The sequence below is a fragment of the Cynocephalus volans genome, chromosome 3, assembly GCF_027409185.1.
Source record: "Cynocephalus volans isolate mCynVol1 chromosome 3, mCynVol1.pri, whole genome shotgun sequence".
Classification (NCBI taxonomy): Eukaryota; Metazoa; Chordata; class Mammalia; order Dermoptera; family Cynocephalidae; genus Cynocephalus; species Cynocephalus volans.
In genome coordinates, this window is record NC_084462.1 from 155613141 (window position 1) to 155635657 (window position 22517).

Below are 22517 nucleotides of genomic sequence, written 5' to 3' on the forward strand. Positions count from 1 at the left end.
ATCTACTTAGCAGGCTGTGAGTGCTCATCCAATAGCTATAAAGAATAATACATCCTAATCAAGAGACAAGAAGAGCCCAAATTAAGCTTGAGGAGCCTTGGCTTCTTCAAAAAGAACGTGCTAAGTTTTGAGTAACTGAGAGCAGGATGTGGAACAACTGTAAGAGACTCTATCTTTCCTTTCTAATCACTTTACAAATTGTTACAAATGCGTGACTTCATGATAAAATAAAATATACTATTTCTCAGCCCCCAAAATAACAGAACTCTGTGATGGGTCTATCAGAAACTTTAGGCTGAAACATGGAGAGTTCATTTTGTTTGGATTTCATATCTGAAGGTACAAAACGTGATGAAAACTGCAGAAGACTAATTCTTGTTCTCCAAGCCAGCTCAGTTAATAAGAATAAGAATTGTGTAAGACCACCTAAAACTACTCTCCTCCCCCACTTTTTAAAGAGCTTCCTCCCTACAGGAAACAGTTTGCAAACACATACTCCTCATAAAAGCCATGGAAAGTTAAAACTAATAACTTGAACTGTATGTGTCATCTGTGAGCAGCAGGTAAGGACAAATTAATTTTACTTTTTTGCCCACACCTCATAAGGACTTAAATTCTGCTAATTATAGAATGGTATTTACCATCTTATAGACATTTTTGGGGTTGCTACAGGATTTGAAATAAGAATATATTTACTATAAAAATATATATATAGTGCTGTGGTCTAAAACTCTCAATTACAATCACACCTTTTGGTGTGTCTCCTCCATTAGAAGGTAGCTCCTTGAGGACTGGGACTTTGTCTTATTCATTGCTACCTCCCCAGTGCCTCAAACACATGACATACAGGAGGCACTCAACATACAAGGGGTCTTAAAAAATTTCATGGAAAGATTCGTATTAGCTTTTTTTAAATTAAAGAAAATTTTTTTGATGGCTGGCTGGTACCAAGATCCAATCCCTTGACTTTGGTGTTATAACACTTGTGCTCTAACCAACTGAACTAACCGGCCAGCCCTTTATCTTTTAATTCAATTTTTCCATGGAATTTTTGAAGTACCCTCATATACCTGAATAAATAAATTCTATTATTCTCTTAAACATCATAGGATTTTATAAAAACTGTACATGATACCAACATTCTTTAATACTCAATCAGTATCAATAATATTTGATAAATAAATGAATATTATTACTCTTCATAAATAAGCTATTTGCTGCTTTCTAATTTTCACATTCTAATTTTTAAAAAGCTGAAAAACAGTCAAAAAATGGAAGAGTGGCAAAAGTGGAACAAGCCCTTGCATAAATGGCTTTCCTGTGGGATCTCACAACAGAAGGTGCAACAGGCTGGTTCTGGTGGACACAGACATGCACCAAGTCAAGAACAGGGGTTTGAATTGTAAGCACTTACCTCAAGCTCATTCTCATCAAAAATAGCCAAAAGGTTCTCAGGAACCAACTCATTCAGGCCTGAAACAAAGTAGCCAAAGTTAAAGCCATACCCATATTGTGGATATAGAAATTTTAACCACAAGGCCAAAGTAGACAAGATCCCACCTTTTAAGAAATGTTCCACCTCCTCTTTTACTTGACTGGCCAGTCGATATTGGGCCAGCAAATTTAAATAGAAGATTTTATTTGCATTGGTGACTGGGGTTTGAGCTCCACCTGTCATAAGTTCTACAACCTGAAATAGGAGGCAAAAAGACAAAGAGAGGTTGTGGATGGAAGTTTATAAAATGACATATGCCTGGTCTGTTCTACAAACATGGCATTATTGAACTCTATCAGTATTGGTCACAAGTTTCTGCCGTGCATTCAGCTTTTCAAGACACCTGGTTTTATTTCGTTAATAAGCTTCAGCATTCCTACCACTACTGCTGTTTTCTGCAAGCTACTATTTCTGATGTGGGTGTCTGGGTAAGGTCTTCTCTGACCTGGTCAAGTAGTGGTGATACAACAGGAAGATATTATGGTTACATGTTAGCAACATTTTAATCTATGATCCAAAATTAAATCACTACTGCCTCTTCTCTGAGCCAACTGAGAGTAAATAAAGCCAGATAAGTAGTGACAGAAGTCTTTTTATGTCTCAGAAATTCTAAGATGGGAAGAGCTGTTCCACACATTCTTCTCTCTCTTATGTAAGTCAATGGAAACAGCCACAGCTTGAAACTTGGAGATCCTAGATTCTAATCCCAGGCCTGATGCTAACTTGCTGCAGAACTTCAATCACTTAGTTATCTGGGCACATGATTTTTCTATCTGCAAAGAAAGAGCTGAACAAATTGTATGATTCTCAAATAGAATTCATGTCCCCCAATAAAAAAACTCCTAAGGGAGCTTTGAGGAAGCCCTGAAGCACAGGTTAAACTACTACTGGGGAAAATTTGTCTACAGTGATCAAGGTTGTCTCCATAGGTGAACAAGGCCTCCACTTAGTTACTCCATAGGTGAACAAAGGCCTCCACTTAGTTACAAGGTTAGATTTTAAGGTCTTGACAAAAGCATGGTAGAAACAGCTTGTTATTCCGCAGCAGGGATTCTCAATGGATCTAAAACTGTAGAACTTTTTTTCTGTTATTACATACATACAATTCTAAATATTTACTTTATGTGAATAAGCATTTCTATCTAGTAGCCTAAGAAATAAATTAAGATTTAGTATTCATATTAAACCCAATTAAAATGAGCACTACCTCACGCTTGATGACCCTAATTCAAAATGAACTCAAACCTTGCTATGCCTGGTCAGGAAGACAGGCTCTGGCCCCATGTGCACAAAGGCAGATAGCTGAGATTCTCATAATTTTCAGAAAGGATATCTGATTTTCAATTGAGTGGTACCAGTGGTCACAGTTTTTCAATCATTGCTATTTTGCTTTTGATTATATATTACTGCAACTTTAACTTCATCATTATTATTTGATATTGTTTAACTCCACAATGTAAACTGAAGCATATTTGCATCAGAAATACCTCTAGTCAATAATTTTCTAATAAAAAGTTTTAAAATATATAGCCATTGTATTAAAATAGGAATCACCTACATCACCACTGTAATGCTGATATAGACACTGCGATCTCTTCCAAATCTGATTGTCCAGTGACTCAACTCATTATCGCTTTTTTTTTTTCCAACTGGAAGGTAGGAATGGTTGGGATAGATGGGCACATGTGTCTTTTGCACCACTCAAATAGGCTGAGATCATAAAGTGTGGGATGCAGTGTCCTAAAGCTGTGCTATCCTATATGGCACTTGCTAGCCACAGGTGGTTATTTAAATTTAAATTAATTAAAATAAAATGAGAAATTCAGTTATTTGGTCACATTAGCCATATTTTGCACTTGATATTAGCCAAAAGGCCGAGAAGCGATACATTAGCCACTTTTGGGGGCTTAATAGGCAAAAGAAACATAGAACATTTCCATTACTGCAGAAAGTCCTATTGGACAGTGCTGCTCCAGAGGAAGCTGGGGAACATGAGACCACAGGCTTTGGTCTTCTTTCTCACCTTATCCAATTGACCTGATTTGTTATATTTCTCTTCTGCAAATACCAGCTCCATCTCACTCATGTCATTGTTGAGGATAAAACAAACTTTAGATTTGTAGAATTCTGGGTCATCTGTTTCAAAGTACTGAAGAGATAGAGAGACACAGAACAAAACATGAATACTCTTGCCCAGAAATAAAATTTGTAACTGCTTGGAACCATCTATCCCTTCAACCTTAAGACTAATAAGCTCAGGTGGAGAAATTCCAGAGTTAATGGCCAGAGGCCTTAGTACAAATGCACACCTAAGATGTTACCTTGTAATGCATACGTAGTCCTATAATTTGGGCCAGGAAAGAACGGGTGAAGCGAGCTCGGACCAACTGCTTGTAGGCTCCTCCTAGAGAGGATTCATACAGACACTTGCCCACCAGCCGACCCGCAAACTCATACATTTTCAGGCGCAGATGAGCAGGGCGATTAGGGTTGGGGTGCACCTGTCAAAGAAAAAAATTGAAAGGCCCTAGGCCCTTTTCTTCAAGCGTAGTTGTGGAAAGATCCACCTTCCTTGCAACCCCCAGGGAGCAAGAATTTCAGTGTGAAGATCAAAGAGCCCATCCAAATGACATTTGTCTTTTGGTATCCACCACTGAGTAATTCAGTGACTAGAGGCTAAAGGGCAAAGAAGGACTTTTATATTATGTTAAGAATTTTATTTTAAGTTTGTGGCTGAGTATGTAAGTTAATCAGTGGATGATGTGATGCCTTTTCCCTAAACCATAACTTCTTTCAGCCAAAGTCTACTTCTCTACTCCTGTCACCGCTACCTAATCAAAGATCTAGTACAGAAATCAACTGCTTCAGATATGTTTGAGAAATGCCTTAATTATTATAATAATAATTAGTAGAGTAGCCATTGCACTTTGCTTTTTAGTCAACTATTCATCTGTTTGCATTTTCTTTTACTTTATAGATGAAATAATGAAGGCAAAGAGGAGGTAGGCAACCTGATTAGCTCATATTCTAACTAGCAAAATTAAAAACAGGACAAAGGTTGTCAGACTTCCAGGTCAGTTTCATAATTGCAAACTCTTATTAGTCTATCCATATAAATAATCCACATTTTCTACCCACCCATGGGGAAATCACAGACTCACTAATGCTTGGTTGTTGTCACTGAATCGGGTGAAGAGCTGGTTGGTGGTATCAAATAGTGCTTTGCAGATTAGCTCAAACCATTCCCGGCGAGGCCCTCCCCAGTCCAGAGCTGAAAAGTATAATGAAAATAAAAAGTGACTCCGGCCTACCTCCTTGTATCACTTTTATTCATTTAGCCATAATTTTACACTCTCCACATTCCCTCCATTTTACTACTCTAGAGATTCCCTATTGCAACTCACCTAAACTGTAGACTTTTTTTGAAATCCCACCCTTTCTGTAGGATTAAAGGTAATCTGATCACTAAACTAATGTCCCTAGTGTGGAAACACAAGAGATTAGCGGTCTCAGGAAATGCACATTTTTCTTGGTTCTACCAAGATTACTTTGTCTTTCTGGTTGAAATTCTTAGAGCTCTCCCTCCAAGTCCCTGTATGGTCTGTGCTCTCTAAGCTCCACCATGCCATCTGGCCCTTTTTAAAAATACAACCTTTTTTTTCTTGACTCATGATTTCTTTTTCCCTTGGAAAGAAGGTGGGTTTTTCTTGGAAGTTGGGGGTGTGGGGGTTGTGGAGAAAGGAGTTAAGAAAGAGGGTGGGAGTGGGGAGGAGAGTTAAGAAAGATGAATATGAAATTTTAAAACTGACCTTCTTCATCCTGGAAAACCACTTCAAAGTTCTTACTCCAATCTGAGATGGAGAAATTCCGAGTGGCTTTCAGAGACTGAAAAGCAGTGAAAGGAAGGAAACTGTCAGAACACCGGCTGGCATCTCTTAGATGTTAAAGACGAAACACACAAGAGCATTGTCACTATCCATTCAACTACTACTTAAGAGGAGATATATTATTCACAAATAAACTTTAATAATACCATCTTATACTTAAAATGCACTTATCACCAGAAGGAATTTAAGGTTTTAAAAAGCAATCTAATTTGTCTTTGTACCATCACTATTGGAGGAAGAAGGACTGAAGCCATGTTGGGACCTAAAACCATATGGGCTCTAAAAGATTTTTAAAAGACAGTTTTTTTCTTGGCATGCATTTCTCCGAGTTCCCTCTTTTCCCATGGTTATTTGATATTTTGGACCTTGGTTATGGGGCAAGATGACATTATTTGCATAAATGTAAAGTTGTTTTCCAGCCAGCCTGAAGCTGCAGACTCGCACGTACTACCCAGACCCTGAGATAACAGCGAAGATGGGAGCAGAAACCAGACGGAGTCTTGGCAAGACCTCGCATGAAGCCCTTGCTGCTCACATGCCCTTCCCTCCTGCTTTTCATTTCCCACATTCCATTCTCTTGGCCTTCTCTTTAAAAACCCCTCACTAAACCTGAGTCTTGGGGATGGCTTTAGCCTGGCCATTCTCCTTCAGGTTTAGCAGAGAGATGGGATAGCCTACCATCTCCTTTAGCTGAATAGATCTGCTTTTCTAACACCAACCCTTTGACTTCTGAATCTTTTTTTCTTTCCTTAAGGGGGCAGGTAGCTGGACCTGAGTTCAGTATCATCACTTTGCTGGAAAGTTGAATTCTTTCTTTTTTTTAAGCACTCCTCATTTTATTAATGAGAAAAATCTTGCATAAAGAAGTACTCAAGTCAGTAAGCTGTAAGCAAGAGAACCAAGGAGTCCTGGTTTTCAGTGAAGTACAGTCTATCCACTAGACATCTTTATCCACAAAACCAGATTCAGACAGGCAGCCATGCCACAGGGAGAATGTAGCTGAGAAAAGGGGTTTCTAGTCACACCTACCAGAGCCAAACATCACAAACACTTTCTGGACAGAGACCAAGCCTTCTCATTCTTGGGGAATGTAAGAATTATGCCAGTGTCTGTGGTGGAGACAGACACACACAAGGTGTTCCTTTTTCATTAGACCAAGTGACAACAAAAATCATTTCCTTTTAATCCAACAAGAGCTCTTCTATTCCAGAGATTCAATAATAAAAACTTCCTTCTTTAATCACTACTTACACCTGCCCTACATAAGAGTTCTATGAGACTGTTCAGGAACTAGTTCAGTATGGATTTCAAAGCCAATGTGTCAACTAGTCTCTCCTCTCAATGACATACCTCCAACAAATTTGCACCAAACTTAGTATAATCAAACAAATATCAGTCTTTTATAGATATATCTAAAGAGATAAACTGAAATTTCTTAAGAAAGATAAGCTGCATGATATAACCAAATACTTAAGAGGTTCTTAGTTAGAAACTTTGGCATCTGCTGACAGAGATGAAACTTTACGCACCGATTCCAACAAGGCATGTCTGCTGACCTTCAGGGTGACTTTGGAATGTGGTCTTTTCATGTGTACCTGCCGAAGCTCTCGCTGGAAAAAGTTCACCTTGTCCTGAAAGGTCTCAGAGCCTCCTGAGGAGCAGCAAGATCCATCATGATTACAGCCTTATTACAAGTCATCTGTGGGGTCCCACCTTCACACCCTCATGTACCCAGAATAGCTGGGATTGCTGCCTTCCCTATCAGAATCCCTGTCAAACCTCACCTATGTTCTTATGGAGGGAGCGGATGAAAGTGGCTGCTAGAATGTTCCTTTCCTTACAGCTGAGCTCCACAGGAGGTTGAATGCCATCATCCACCACTAGTGTGAGGAGCTTATGAACAGGGTCAGGGCCAAGGTATGAAAACTAGCAAAGAAAAAAAAAAGGGGTTAATCTATAAAACCCTGAAACCCAGCAAAACCCCTCCGCATCCCCACCCTTCTGTACCAACCAACAAAAACAAGTTAAGCTTGTTTTCTCCAAGTGAGAACCTACCAGGAGTACACCTCCTTGTTTTTCACCTCAATGCTCTACAATTCAAATTTTATTTTAAATTACTGGAGTTACAGAGACTGCCTTTAGTAAAGGTCACAGGCAACACTACAGACCTTCAAATATAAAATATAAGAAGGGTGAAGGCAGTAAGGATATATATATATATATAATGGCAAGAAATAACTAATCCAAACTGGTTAGAGGAAAAGTGATTTTTACAAAATGATATATTCAAGCCTCTAGGCAAAAGTTTAGATTCCAAAGCCCAGAAAAGTTAAAAAATATTTTTTTATTTTAAAGAGAGATATGAGGGCCGGCCTGTGGCTCACTAGGGAGAGTGTGGTGCTGATAACACCAAGGCCCCGGGTTCGGATCCCATATAGGGATGGCCGATTAGCTCACTGAGTGAGCGTGGTGCTGACAACACCAAGTCAAGGGTTAAGATCCCCTTACCGGTCATCTTTTTTAAAAAAAAATAAATAAAAATAAATAAATAAATAAAGAGAGATATGAGACTGCTGCTTCTAAAAGAGCTCGAGGAGACCAAGCTTAGGCCAGCATTAACAACACCCACTTTATTAGCTTAGTCTTGGAGACAAAGATAACTGTTGAAGTATTATGAGTTGTGACTAATTCCTGTTTCTGTAGGCACATGTCCTTCTAGAATCTATATATTTTTCATGCTATTTAGTGAGAAGATAGTGATGCTTTCTTTGTCTGGCAACGAATCCTGCATGCATAGTGAAAACTTTCAGAGACACCAAAAGCCCTTCTGGGAAAAAAAGAAAAGGCTGAGACATTCCATAGTTGAAGCCTTCTCAGCATGAACCAGATATAAGGTTCAACTTACTTTTGTTCCTGGGCAAACTCGGAAGGTGTAAAGGCGCCAAGGAATGATTTTCAGGTAGAACTCCTTCACTGAGAATTGCTGGAGAACCAACATTCAGAAAATGAAATGAATGATAAATAAAAAAGGCTCTGTTTGGGTATTGCAATTCAAATATCAGAGTCCCTATCTACACTTCTCATGATAATCTGTTCCCTCCACGGACAAAAAGGATAATTTAGTACTAAAATCAAATAAATAGATCAATTCTATCTTTAAAAAGGCAAATTAAAAATATTACTCTGACAATACAATTTCACAGAGTCATTTCATAATCTCAATACTCAAATCTTACTACAATTTGTAAATATTTGAGATCACGTTTTCACCTTAGGAGTAGAGAACATTTCACTTGGAAACAATCAAAATCTCCTTCTGCTCAGCCCAGTGCTGCTCACAGTGGCATCCTCCAAGTCAATGGACAGGGGACACCAGTGGCCCATTCCCACTGCTTTATCCCTATTTGAATAGTACCAAGGATTTCTCAGGGATGGGGAGGTAGGAAGACTGGTGGTGAGGGGACTGGACTAGTGTGTGGTGGGGGGGGTCTCACCTAAAAAAGTTCACAAAAATACCTCATGTAAGAATAAAGAAGGGTTGCTTTATGTCTTTTACAAAAAAGGAAAAGATAATGCAATACGTTTTTAATCTAAAAAAACCTGTTATCTGAATATGCAGCAGGTGAGATTTTTTCCTTGATTTTAAAAAAACTTTTCTAAAGAAAATTTCAAACACATACGAAAGAAGAGAAAAAAGTATAATGAACTCAACATCAGCTTCAACAATTATCAATTCATAGCCAGTCTTGTTTCATTTATTCACCCCACTCATTTCTCTCATTACTATCCCCCCACCCCCAGTCCAAATTAATAATTGGCTAGACTTTTAAATGAGGAATGGTACACAGCAAAGTGTTCTGAAGTAGAACAAAATTAAAACTCAGTTTTGGTTATGAGATTAAATGGATGGAATGGGATGTTTCAACATTTTTATGAGCCATTTTTATGAGTACTGAATGAATAAGAAAATACAAATATTAAAAAGAAACTATCTAACACAAAGAGTCTCTTAGCTCAGGGGCTTGGGAAATTCACCTTCTTGTCTCTGCCAAAATTTCTTTATCCCAATTTTGTAGGCTGATAGTGACATCCATTTATTGTGGTTTCACAAATCATAAAATGAAAGATCAAATTGTTTCAATATAGCATAAGAGGCCAACAGTGATTTTTATACTAGTGAGATTTCTAATGGTCAAAAGCAGCTCTCTTTGCAACTCTGAGAGCCATGCCTTGAAAAATCTTCCCAGAAGCAATCAAAGGGTAGAATGCCATAGGTGCTTTAATGCACCAAGGCACACAGAATCTCTAGACAGAGATTTAGTCTAGTCCAAACCAAGCATTTATAGCAGCAGAGGTGGCACAATCTTCTGTTCAACTTTATGCAGCCTCTCTTATTGTCCCAGAAACCCTGCATGTCAATGATCTTGCCCTGATACTCAGAATGTTATTCTGTGGTTTCTGGTACCAAATACCAACTACATGCAGGCTCAGGCAAAGGGACTTTAAGGCAAGAATGGGAGTTCCAACCTTTGGTGACACATAGCAGTACACCTTCTTCGGTTTCTTCACCTTCTCAGGGGTGTGGCACTCAGAGGGTGAGTCTTCATCTTCCTCCTCCACAGCAGTGGAAGGCCGTCGCTGAGAAGAGCTCATGTGCATGGGTGGAAGGTGCCACGGTGTGCTGCTACAGTTGGTGGCATTATAAAGATAAGCCTCAAAGTAAATGCTCACTCCTGAGGTGGACACATTGCGTTCAACAATATTCTTCTCATTCTCTGAAGCATAACAAGGAATAAAGTTTAGTGTAGGAGTCAGGAGAGAAAAGAAATTACCTATTGCTAGTCCTTTAGTCCACAGGACACTAAGCCAAGTGTGACTCAAATATCAAATGTTTGTGAAGTCTGTCAGAAGAGGACAGACATGCAAAACAAGAAGTAACCAGGGATCAGGACTAAATCACAGCTTTTCTACCAACTTACCACTTAAGACAATAATGTCAAATTCGCCATTATTGATTGGCTGATTTTGGTATGAAATGCAGGCATGGAAGCAGCCACAAGAATGCAAGGTGAGTCGTAAGAACACCTGGCAAGTCTGCCTGTTAGATGTCACTGACTTCTCAAATGAGACACTAGTACTCTCTTCTTCTTGAGGGCCGAGCTACAGGAAGAAAACAAAGCATCACTTGACATACTTAATTTCTTGACATACTTAATTTTCTCTATTTGCAAGGCAATTCACTCTGTACAAAGAACTTTCTTATCTATGATCTAATCTAAGTCTCAAAATTACTAATGAGATAGGTATTGTCAGATGAAGATACAATAGTACAGAAGTCAGGGAGAAGAGACGGACGTGACTTAGAAGGGGTTAGAAAGACAGACAAAGGAGCGTGTTCTCCCTGGAACACAGAGAAGGGAGGGAGGCTGCTCACCTCATGAATAGACAAACTGTAATTGTGCTCATCTCTCAAGGATGTGGAATTGTTGGTAGGGTTGTCATACTCATCGCGGGGAACTATTTGAAGGGTGTGTGGCTGCCCACAGGTCAAAACAAGAGTAGAAAAATGGCATACAATTTTGGTCTTAGAAGGAACCACCATTCCTGGAACAAAGACAATGGAATACAAGGTTTAGAGAGGTGCTATTCAGGTCACAAAGGTCTGCTTGGTGAGTCCTAGAAAGCTGGATCCTCTTTCAATTCCTAGGGATAAATAACATTATTAAGACAAAGAGAAAAAGAAAGGAAATAGAGAGATTAATTCAAATGAACTTTGGAAAGTCATTTTTACAAATTCTTAACCACTGCAAGCACTAAACAAAATGAGAAAAGAACTTGAAGGAAACAGAACTGAGAGGTACAGATAAAGAGCCTAGAGTCCCACTGGGAACCTATGAATAAGGTGAGCCTTAAAAATCAATGCTGAACACACACACACACACACACACACACACACACACACACACACACACACACAATCACTTAATACTTACATGTAAATCTAACAGATCGTGTATAAGACTTGTATGTTGATAAAACAAAACAAGCAAACAGTAATAAACAAGAATTGTACATTGAAAACTACAAAACGCCAGGGCCGGCCTTTGGCACACTTGGGCAAGTGCGGTGCTGATAACACCAAGGCCACGGGTTTGGATCCTATATAGGGATGGCTGGTTGGCTCACTGGCTGAATGTGGTGCTGACAACACCAAGCCAAGGGTTGAGATCTCTTTACCAGTGTCATCTTTAAAAAAAAAAAAAAAACTAACTAAAAAACGCTGATGAAAGAAACAAAAACTTAGAGAGATACCATGTTTATAAATTGGAAGGTTCAGGGCTGGCCTGTGGCTCACTTGGGAGAGTGGTGCTGATAACACCAAGGCCATGGGTTCGGATCTCTATATGGGGATGGCTGGATAGCTCAATTGGGAGAGCATGGTGCTGACAACACCAAGTCAGGGGTTAAGATCCCCTTACCAGTCATCTTTTTATATATATGCATCTTTTTATATATACACATAAAAATTGGAAGGTTCAACATAGTACAGATGTCAATTCTCCCCAAATTGATACACAGGTTTAACACAGTTCTTATTAAAATCCCAGCAAGATTATTTATAGATTTAGATAAGATTGTTCTAAAATTTATATGGAAAGTCAAAGGAACTAGACTAGCTAAAACAATTTTGAAAATGAAGAATAAAACAGAAGAATCAGTTTACCAATTTCAAAACTTATTATAATAGCTATAGTAATCAAAACTCTGTGGTATTGGGCAGGGACAGACATATAAATTAATGGAATGGAACAGAGAACCCAGAAATAGACTCCCACAAAAATGCCCAACTCATTTTTGACAAAGATGGCAAAAGTAATATATGGAAGAAATAGAGCCTTTTTCAGCAAATTGTGCTAGAGCAACTAGACATCTATAAGCAAACAAAAAAAATTAACCTTGACCCAAAGCTAGTATAAAAAATTAATTAAAAATGGATCCCAATCTTAAATATAAAATGTAAAACTATAAAACTTTTAGAAAAAAAAAAAAGGAGAAACTCTTCAAGATCTGGGACTAGGCAAAGAGTTCTTAGACACCAAAAGCATGGCTTTAAAAGGAAAAATGGGCTGGCCAGTTAGCTCAGTTGGTTAGAGTGCAATGTTGATAACACCACAGTTAAGGGTTCAGAGCCCTGGACCGGCCAGCCACCAAAAAAAAAAAAAAAAAATGATAAATTGGATTTCATCAAAATTAAAAACTTGTTCTATGGAAGACCCTGTTAAGAGAATGAGAAGAAAAGCTACATATTAGGAGAAAATAATTGCAAAATATATTTTTAACAAAGGACTAGTATGTAGAATATATAAAGAACTCTCAAAACTCAACAGTAAAAAACCCAAAAAATCCAATTAGAAAATGGGCAAAAGACAGAGACATTTCACCAAAGAGGATACACAGATGGCAAATAAGCATATGAAGAGACACTCAACACTATTAACTGCATGGGAAATACAAATTAAAACCATGAGATATCACTACACAGTTATCAAAATGGCTAAAATAAAAAATAGTGACAATATTGAATGTTGGCAAGGATTTGAAGAAATTGGATCATTCATATTGTGGGTGAGAATGTGAAATGCTACAGCCATTCTGGGAAAGTTTGGCAATTAAAAAAAAAAAACAACTAAGTATGCAAATACCATACATCTCAGCAGTTGCACTCCTGGACATTTATATCAGAGAAATGAAAACTTATGCTCACATAAAAACCCATACATGAATGTTTACGGCAGCATTATTCATAGTAGCCAAAACCCAGAAACAACACAGATGTCCTTTAGTGGGTGAATAATTAAATTGTGGTACATTCATACCATGGAATACCACTCAACAAAAAGGAACCAACTACTGATACATTCAACAATCTGGATGAATCTCCAGAAAACTATTCTGAATGGAAAAAAAGTCAATCCCCAAAGGTTACATAATATAGTATGATTCTATATATGTAACATTCTTCAAATGACAAAATTATAGAAATGGAAAACAGATTAGTGGGTAGCCATTAGTTAAGAAATACGTGGGCAGAATACAGAGAAATAGGTGTGGCTTAAAGGGCAACAAGAGGGATCCTTGTGGTGATGGAAATGTTCTGTATCTTGATTGTATTAATGTCAATAACCTGATTGTGATACTGTACTATAGTTTAGAAAGATGTTACCCCTGGGGGAAATTGGGTAAAGAATGTATCAGATCTCTGTCTTTTTTTTTTTTTTTTTTGTCTTTTTCCGTGACCGGTACTCAGCCAGTGAGCGCACCGGCCATTCCTATATCGGATCCAAACCCGCGGCGGGAGCGTCGCTGCGCTCCCAGTGCCGCACTCTCCCGAGTGCGCCACGGGATCGGCCCCTCTGTCTTATTTCTTACAACTGCATATGAATACACCTTATCTCAAAATAAAAAGTTTAATTTAAGGAGGTGGGGGAGGAGGGAGGGTGGATTAACAGGTACAAAGCTATGCTATCTACCCTAAGTAAATCAATGTACAGTATATGCACATATTGAAACAATACACTGTACCCCCAAAATATGTACAAATATATGCTAAAATTAAAAAACAAAGCTTAATTTTTTAAAAAGGGATGGTATGTATTACAAGGATATGAACTGTTCCATTGGTGGCAAGGAGGTGAGGTGATGATAATTCATGTGGAAAAGATTCTCTGAGTGAGGTATTCAAGCAAAGGAGGAGGAGATACATGGAAAGGGAGATGGCTTGGGAGTCACTCTATCCAGAGCCTTCTTTCCTCTGCTATAAGAAAAAGAAAAAAACTGAGGACCAGTCAAGCAAAGATACACACATCTTCTTAAGGCCCAACTCATTAGGGTTTGACTCTAAAATTTACCCAACGTCCTATCACCTCTGTAGATACCAAACTGGCGAGTATATAATGACATCCTCAAAAGAAAGCCAGGCAGAAACACAGGGCAGATAGGATCTCAAGACACTAAACCTATAAGTTGCAGAACCAAGAGTCAGAGACTATATTTCTAGACTCCAACACCAGTGAGCATCTGTTATGTAGCATAAAGGACATGAGAGGGGAAAAATGTAGAGATAAAGGCCTCAATTCTGAGATACCAGAAGCTTGGGCAGGCACTCTTCTGTAAGAAGTAAAACAAATATTGGCAGCAAGTTTAGGGTCAAGGTGCTTTTACTTGACAAGTTTTCAAAAATCAGAAGAATATATCTTTAGTCTATTCTGGCATCCTTATCCCTTAAGAACTTACCAGGCTAACTCAACAATTCTACTCCTGGAGAAATAAAAACATGTCCACACAAAAACTTGTACACATTCACAGCAGCATTGCTTATAGAAGCCAAAAAGTGGAAACAACCCACATGTCCATTAACTGAGGAATAAATAAATAAAATGTGGTATATACATACAATGGAATATTATACGACAATAAGAAGAAATGAAGTACTGATTTATGCTACAGCATGAATAAATCTTAAAAGGATTATATTAAAACAAGCCAGTCACAAAATGCCACATATTTTATGATTACATTTATATGAAATCTCCAGAGTAGGCAAATCCACAGAGGCAGTAGCTTAGTGGTTGCGTAGGGCTGGGGGGCTTGGGGAAAAAGTGACTGCTAATGGGTATGCTTTAAAATTGACTGTGGTGATGGCTCCCCAACTCTGACTTTGAAAAACCATTAAACTATACATTTTAAATGAATGAACTGTATGACAAAAGAGAAAGGAGGGATGGAGGGAGTGAGGGAGAGGGAGGGAAAGAAGGGAGAAAGAAAGAAAAAAGGACATACCAGGCTGAAAAATTTTGTAGTAGGGACTGTAGGCCACATTTAATCCACCAAGCTTCACTGTGATTTCATAACGCCCAGCCCTGCGCACAGTGAAGGCCACCTTTACCACATTGGAATTGGGCTCCTGAAGGACTTCCTGGGTCACTGGAATTTCCACTGCTAGCTCGACGTGAGAGATGTGAACTCTTAGTCCCACAGGCCGATGTGCTGGGAAAGGCTGCCCGTTCTTATAGAATAACTGCAATGGGGAGAAGAGGGGCACCCACTAGTGAGCAGAGGGAGAAAAACCACTTCCCATATAACTAGAGAGAGCATGGGAGAGAGGAGGTGGCTAGCAGAGGTCACACTGGTAAATCCCAGTACCTACCCGCTCCTTATAGTCCTACTCACAGAAACACAGAGAAACAAATTCCCTCAACACTCCAAAGAAAATCATTAAATCATGAACAGATTCTTAACCTAATCAGAGGACAGGGTAGAATATATCACTGAATCAAGAAAATATCAATTTCAACCTGACCTTTTTGAACTACAAATGCTGCCTCCTCAGTCTTACCAGCCTTTTATATTATATTACCAAAGCTAACCCAAATTTATGCACCACTGGCACTGAGTGAACTAAAGTACCAGGCAAGGTGTGAGATGCGAGTGAGGTGGGGAGTAGATACAAGCCCTCAAGGCAAGCTTAATGCTACAGTAGAAAAAGATGTCACCACTGGGGTTGGCAAACTTTTTCTATAAAGTGCCAGATTTAAATATTTTTGGCTTTGTGGGCCATACGCAACTACCCAACTAGTCATAAATACTCAAGTGTGAAAGCAGCCGTAGTCAATACATGATGATCATATGTGGCTGTGTTCTAACAAAAAAGTACTTACAGAAAAAGAAGGAGGTCCTCATTTGGCCCCCAGGCCATAGTCTCCCAACTCCTGATCTACAATACCTACGCTTTTCAGTAATGCATTTCTTATTTTGAAAAGGTAACATTAAGCTTTATACTTCTTCAAAGCTAAGTACCCATTAACCAAAAGGATAGAGAAATTTGTGACTCTTCAGATATTAACAATTCCCAAGTTCCTGGGAGGAGCTGAAAAAACAAGGGAAAATGTGAAAATCCCCGCCCAGCACCATCAGCAGACTGAACTAGGATCCGGAAAGCAAATGACTCAGAAACCCCAATGGGTATGGAGACAGAAACATTCCCTTACATGCACTCGGAAGGCCATGCTGTGGCCCACCTCATAGGGGTCCTTCCAATCCCAGGAGATTTTGCAAGACCGGGGATCCAGGTAATTTCCTCGCACGTAGTCATAAATAGTCCGGTCCCCTCGGCGCTCACGGTCCTCATTCTGGAGGAAGCTGACTACACGTGCGGCAAGCTCAAAGAGGAACTTAATTGTGAAGAAGAATGCAACCACAGACACTGTGATTCCACCTATGTAAAAGAGAGAACACACAAACCACCTGACAGTTACGCATTACAGCTTCTCATTATGGAACAGGCTAGCCATCTTTCAAAAATTAAATGAAGTTAGGATGAGATTGCAAGACTGCCAAAGAAACAATGAACTGGGTCATTACTTCTGTGGATGAAGAGAGAAACTTCTATACAGGAGGTCAGCATCTACAGCCCTCAGGCCAAATCCCACCCACTACCTGTTTCTATAAAGAGAATTCTATTGGAATATAGCCACACCCATTCATTAATACAAATCATCTGTCGCTACTTTTGCATCACACTCACTGGCAGAGTTGACTAGCTGTAAGGAGATACTATATGGCTTTTGAAACCAAAAATATTTACTCTCTGGCCTTTTACAGAAAAAGTTTGCCAACCCTTGTTCTATAGCATGAAATACATATAATGCTCTACCCAGCCCCCCACCTTCCTGCATGTGCTGGGCCCTCACAGAAGCAGTAAAAAGAATGTACATTTGGTTCCCTCCATTTGGAAGCCTTCCTCTCCCTTGTCCATTTGGCAAAAGCCCTGCCCAACCCCCAGAGTTAGGGGTTCCCTCTTCTGGGCTCCCTTAAACTCCTGTATATTCATCTATTATAACTTTTCCCCTCCCTAACCATCTCCCCCTTCATGTTATGAACTTCTTAAAGGCAGATTTTTGCCTTATTTGACTTTGTCTCCACAGTAAACAGTGTCTAGCACTGACCATAATTATGCATAAGTATTTCCCAAATGACTGAACTTCACTGCCAATTCTGTGAAGGTATATTCTGACATGACTAGAAATATTTCTAACTCTATTTTCAAGGGGAAAAGGGATAGACAGGCAAAAAGGACCTAAGCAACCCTAATAAAAAGATAATAAAGACAGCTCTTCCTATAACATACCAATAACGTAAAACATCAGGTCCCTTCAACGCCAACAGACAGCCAAGGATCACAGCTGCAACTGTAAAACAAAAAAAAAAATCAAAAAAAAAAAAAACTGATTTAGTTTTTTAATCCAACTGTTCCTTACAGCCATCTCAGAATGAGATAAAATAGACTGTATGGCTTGAGCCACCAATTCTCTCCAGTCTAGAGCCTCACTATCCCTGTCCTCTCTCTCTCTCTAGCTTGACAAGTGCCCTGTGACATAGTTCGGAGAAACAAAGAGAGACTGCATCATTTTCCCTAAAGACTTCCAATCAACCAACCACCCTAGGAATACCACAAACAGCCACTTGCTTTATTGCTAATTATAAAATGCAATAACACGGCTTTAGGCTTCTTCTTCCATCCACAGCTCTCAAGACAGTTTCCCTCCCCCATGCAAAGTGGTGCTAATTAACACAAGCAAATAGGATAATGGAGTCACCTTCCCCTTATATTTGCCTTCTGGAAGCAATTCAGCTAAGTAGAAATAACTATATAAAATGTAGATTTTTAAAAAGCAGGTATTGTTATCAAGTTGGCATTATGTAATTAAAATGAACTCTGGGTCATCCCAATAATAAGCAGTGGGTATGTAAGAGAAGTCATTTATGCTGTTACCAATCAGACAAACTAATGGGCCCTCTGGAAGATGAGCTCAGCAGAAAGGCCAAGGAGAGGAACAAAAGGAGACTGTACCTCTCATCCTAAGTGATGCCCCCAAGGTCGGAATTTGAGGGGAAACTTTCACTGTTGTTAAACTTCAATCTTCATCATTCATTTGGTCATCTGAACCCCTAAAGGTACCGTGAAGGGAAAATGCAATGTACACTGATGTTCATATCTTATCGTTGAGTTCGAACTTAGTGTAGGCTGTACATGCTATGCTCTCCATTCTACAATGCACTGAATTCACTTTCTTTTCAAGTCAATACACATTAAGGTTATCAATGTTATCTCTACCCAGCACCTTTTATCAGCACTAGGATACTATTTGGAGATAAGACAGCAGGCTCAGATCTGGAGGAACCAAAACAACTCTTTTTCAGAGTGTGCGTTTATGTCTCAAAAAATTTGAGAGAGAAAATGGCCCATTAGTTCCTTTGATAATAACATACCCAGTGGAACCCACGGAGAGTGGGTAATTTGAAGAACGACCATCTCATGTTTCACAGAAATCCCTATTTAGACAGGTGTCTAAAGTTCTACTATAAAAGAAATCCACACAAGAAACACTAGAATTGTCAACACACATGGATTAGGTGCTCCCAAAAGGGTCGATTATAAAGAGACAATACACAAGGGACTGGCCAGTTAGTTCAGCTGGTTAGAGTGTGGTGCCGATAACACCACAGTCCAGGGTTCAATCCCTATATTGGCCAGCTACCCCCCAAAAATCAATAAATAGACAATATACTGACACAAAATTTGGGATCATGACTACTGAGCCTCCTTCCCAAACAAGTATCTGTCTCCAGATATGCTGAAAAGCTCCTATCATCTCTGAAAGTTATTATCATCTCTCAAAAAGCATCTGTCTGCCTCTTACAGGATGTGCTAGATGACTTGGACCATCACTGGCAGTTTAACTGTCTTAGGTACTTCTTCAGCTGGATACCATCCAATCTAATCCTAGATGTGAAACTTTGGGTCCTCAGGGAAGTTACAGCACTTGGCAAAAAATGAAGCATATATAGCTGATGTTACAGACTTGTGGTCTCAAGTCTCCTGCTCCCTGGAGGAATAAGAGCAGTGGCAAATTTATGGCTTGAGTTATAAGGACTGGAAAAATTCTTATCTGCTATCTTTGATAACTATAACAACCTTTTCTGTGAGAAGAACTGACAAGCAGTGAAGTCAAAAGCCTGGAGACCAGTCCCAGGGCGGCAACTGTGTAGCCTAAATAGGCTTCAGATTCTCACTGCTGTAAAAAGAGTTAAGATTAAATAACTTTTATGGCACCATCTCCTTTATTATATGACTTCAATGTAACTCCCCATAGCTATCAAGGTTCTAAAATCAAACAGTATAACAGCAGCATAATATAGAGGATGAAGAGTTTAGATTATCTGGGTTTAAATCCATGCTCTGCCACTCACAATGTGACCCCGGACAAGTCATTTAATTTCTCTATAGAGGGCTGATTTCCTTATCTGTCAAATTGAGATAACATCTATATGTACATCAAAGGGGTGCTGTGAAGATTAAATGACTTAACACAAATAAACAGCCTGGAATAGTACTTAGCACACAGTGAGTTCTCAAAGTTTTCATTATTATTATAATTATTATCAATAGTAGTACTAATACTATGACTCCTTGCTTCAGAACTGATAGGAAATTCAGGGAACCTTTGTACTGGCCCACACTTTCTTCAATGAGAAAGTAATCAGAATTACAAAAGCACAGCTTCTCTTACTGTACCTAAAATCTTAGCCTGCACAGGAGTTCTTTATACTATTCTAATTTTATATCTGAAAATTTTTATAATAAAAAATTGAAAACTCATCCTGAGATAATTCATTTAACAAATACTGAGTGCCTACTTAATCTATTAGGTACCGGGGGAACAGTGTAGAACATGATAGCCACAGTCCCAGTTCTCGTGAAGCTGTCAGTAATAAGCTTTACCTAGTTGAATTTGTGGCTATTTTCTCTTGATTCACTTATTTCTCAACCAAATCATCACTACTGATTTTCTAAATCACCTAGACCTTTTCCAGTAGGTTAATTCTACATTTCTACCCCAATTCTCTTTATCATTTAAAACTCAGCATACCGGGCCGGCCCGTGGCTCACTCGCTGGCTGAGCGTGGTGCTGACAACAATACCAAGTCAAGGGTTAAGATCCCCTTACCGGTCATCTTTTTAAATAAATAAATAAATAAATAAATAAAACTCAGCATACCAATTACTACTTTTTTCCAAACAATTCTCCTCTCTTCTTGAAAACTTATGACCAGAAAGTTAGATCTGTCAATTCATCACTCATTAATCTGACCTTTACAAAATATCTCACTGCTCTACAACAGCTCTCAAAAATCTTCCCAATGATATTTACCCACCTCCCAATTTTACCCATGATACATTCTAAACTTGTCTTCCTTTTCCCCCTTTCTGGTTCCTCCTAAATGCTGTCACAGAGCCTCCCTATTTTTGTCACTCAAATCACTTTTATTCCAGATTTCACCTCTGTTTTGTAAGCATTTTCTGTACTTTTACTGACCCTCTCAAGGGTTCTCTCTGGGCTACCCTGATAGAGTTTGGATGTGTTGTCCCTTCCAAAACTCATGTGGAAATTTGATCTCCAATGTGGCAGTGTTGGAAACTGATTGAGTCATGGGGGCGGATCCCTCATGAATGGATTAATGCTCTCCCTGGGGGAGGAGGGGTAGTGAGTGAGTTCTCGCTCTATTAGTTCCAGTAAGACCTGATTGTTTAAAGGCCCCTGGCACCTCCTCTTGCTTCTCTCTCTTGCTTCCTCTCGCCACCAGCTGCCTGCCACTTTCCACCATGAGTGGAAGCAGCCTGAGGCCCATGCCAGACGCAGCTGAACCAGAATGGTAAGCCAAATAAACCTCTTTTCCTTATAAATTACCCAGTCTCAGATATTTCTGTTATAGCAACACAAACATACTAAAACATACCCCCACCCCAAACTTCTCCTTAGCCCCATCTTCTACCATATCTCATTATTCACCCTATGATATATCCAAATCAGATTCTTTATACTTTTACACACAAGCTCTGAAATATCTGATCTCCATGCCTTTTTAAACGTCATCTCCTCTGCTTAGAATATACTCCTCCCTCTCAGTCTCTATCCATGGAGCATCTCTTACTCCTAAAGTCTAGAGAAAATCCTATTTCGCTTCTCTGAAATCTTCCCTGATCCTAAATTTAGAAATTCCTTCCCTCCTCTGAATTTCCACACAACTTGGTTTTTGTCTTATAGCGCTTATATTCTATATTTTAGTCTCTTTTGTTTTGTTTTTCATTTCAGAGTGGTAAATAACATGAGGCAAAGGCTAGTCTTTAAAATCCTCCAAAGCATCCAACATAATTGCATATAGTAACTGCGATAAATATGAATAAATTATCTTTTGAATGGATAGGGTCAAATGTCTGTTCTTTTATTTGTCCAGAATGCCTAAGGATCAGCAATTTTCCAGATGGGACCCTCCTTTTAGGTATAGTCTTTAAAAACTTCTCTAATTAGCAGTATATTCACTTGAGCCAGGGGGGTTATAAGCTCTTCAGACCAAAAGTTACCAATTTAATTCAGATCAACAAGTATGTAGCAAATACCCATCAATAGGATCATGGGTCTCATGCATGGTATTTTTCTACAAGTTTCTACAGAACCCCTCCATTTTCTGCTGCTCACACTTCTGCATAAAATTATTTTGTAACCTTTCCCAAGGCTAATTCAAGCACAAAGAAGAAGTATGTATGTTAAGCTTCCACCATTCTATTTTATACAATTCAGTTACATGGGTATTTTGTTTGTTTTCAAGTTCATCTCTGTAGTGTCCTTGCCCCTATACAATTTAGCAAATTGTGATACTCTAAACTAGCAGAATAAAAGTAATAGTAAACTAATAAATTTCTATCCCCTTACTGTGCCACTTTTCAAAGGCCAAACACTGCCCTATGTGCTTTACTATGTTAGCCTAAGTAATTGTCACCACAACAACTTGGTGAGATAAGCACTATTATTCTCATTGAAAAAAAAAAAAAAAAAAAAAAAGGCTGGGCTTAGAAAAGGTATCTTGCTGAACATCTCACAGCTGGTTATGACTCAAGCCTGTGTCTAACTATGAAGCTCAATGCTCTTAACTTCATGTAGCACTAAACCATGAAAAAGAATGAAGTCATAGTATAGCAAACTATCGGGGAAGAGAAAAGATTTAAGAAAACAGGT

At 38.9% G+C, this 22517-nt stretch overlaps 1 protein-coding gene across 4 annotated transcripts in view; it reads right to left on the reverse strand.

The window, feature by feature from the left end:
• AREL1 (apoptosis resistant E3 ubiquitin protein ligase 1) overlaps positions 1-22517 on the reverse strand; it is a 41836-nt gene that overhangs the window by 4047 nt on the left and 15272 nt on the right. For 2 of the 4 annotated variants that reach the window (XM_063091264.1, XM_063091263.1), the window contains exons 3-17: positions 17570-17630; positions 16431-16657; positions 15223-15460; positions 10817-10986; positions 10362-10542; positions 9910-10157; positions 8288-8365; positions 7167-7308; positions 6912-7033; positions 5305-5380; positions 4657-4766; positions 3817-3996; positions 3519-3644; positions 1561-1690; positions 1415-1473 (exon numbers count right to left, since the gene is read on the reverse strand). In XM_063091264.1, coding sequence (XP_062947334.1) covers positions 1415-1473; positions 1561-1690; positions 3519-3644; positions 3817-3996; positions 4657-4766; positions 5305-5380; positions 6912-7033; positions 7167-7308; positions 8288-8365; positions 9910-10157; positions 10362-10542; positions 10817-10986; positions 15223-15460; positions 16431-16657; positions 17570-17585 — 2103 coding nt within the window. In that variant the 5' untranslated portion in view covers positions 17586-17630. Of the gene's footprint in view, positions 1-1414; positions 1474-1560; positions 1691-3518; positions 3645-3816; positions 3997-4656; positions 4767-5304; positions 5381-6911; positions 7034-7166; positions 7309-8287; positions 8366-9909; positions 10158-10361; positions 10543-10816; positions 10987-15222; positions 15461-16430; positions 16658-17569; positions 17631-18292; positions 18339-22517 lie in introns of those variants that run through there. The other 2 variants (XM_063091265.1, XM_063091266.1) reach the window with 2 other exon arrangements.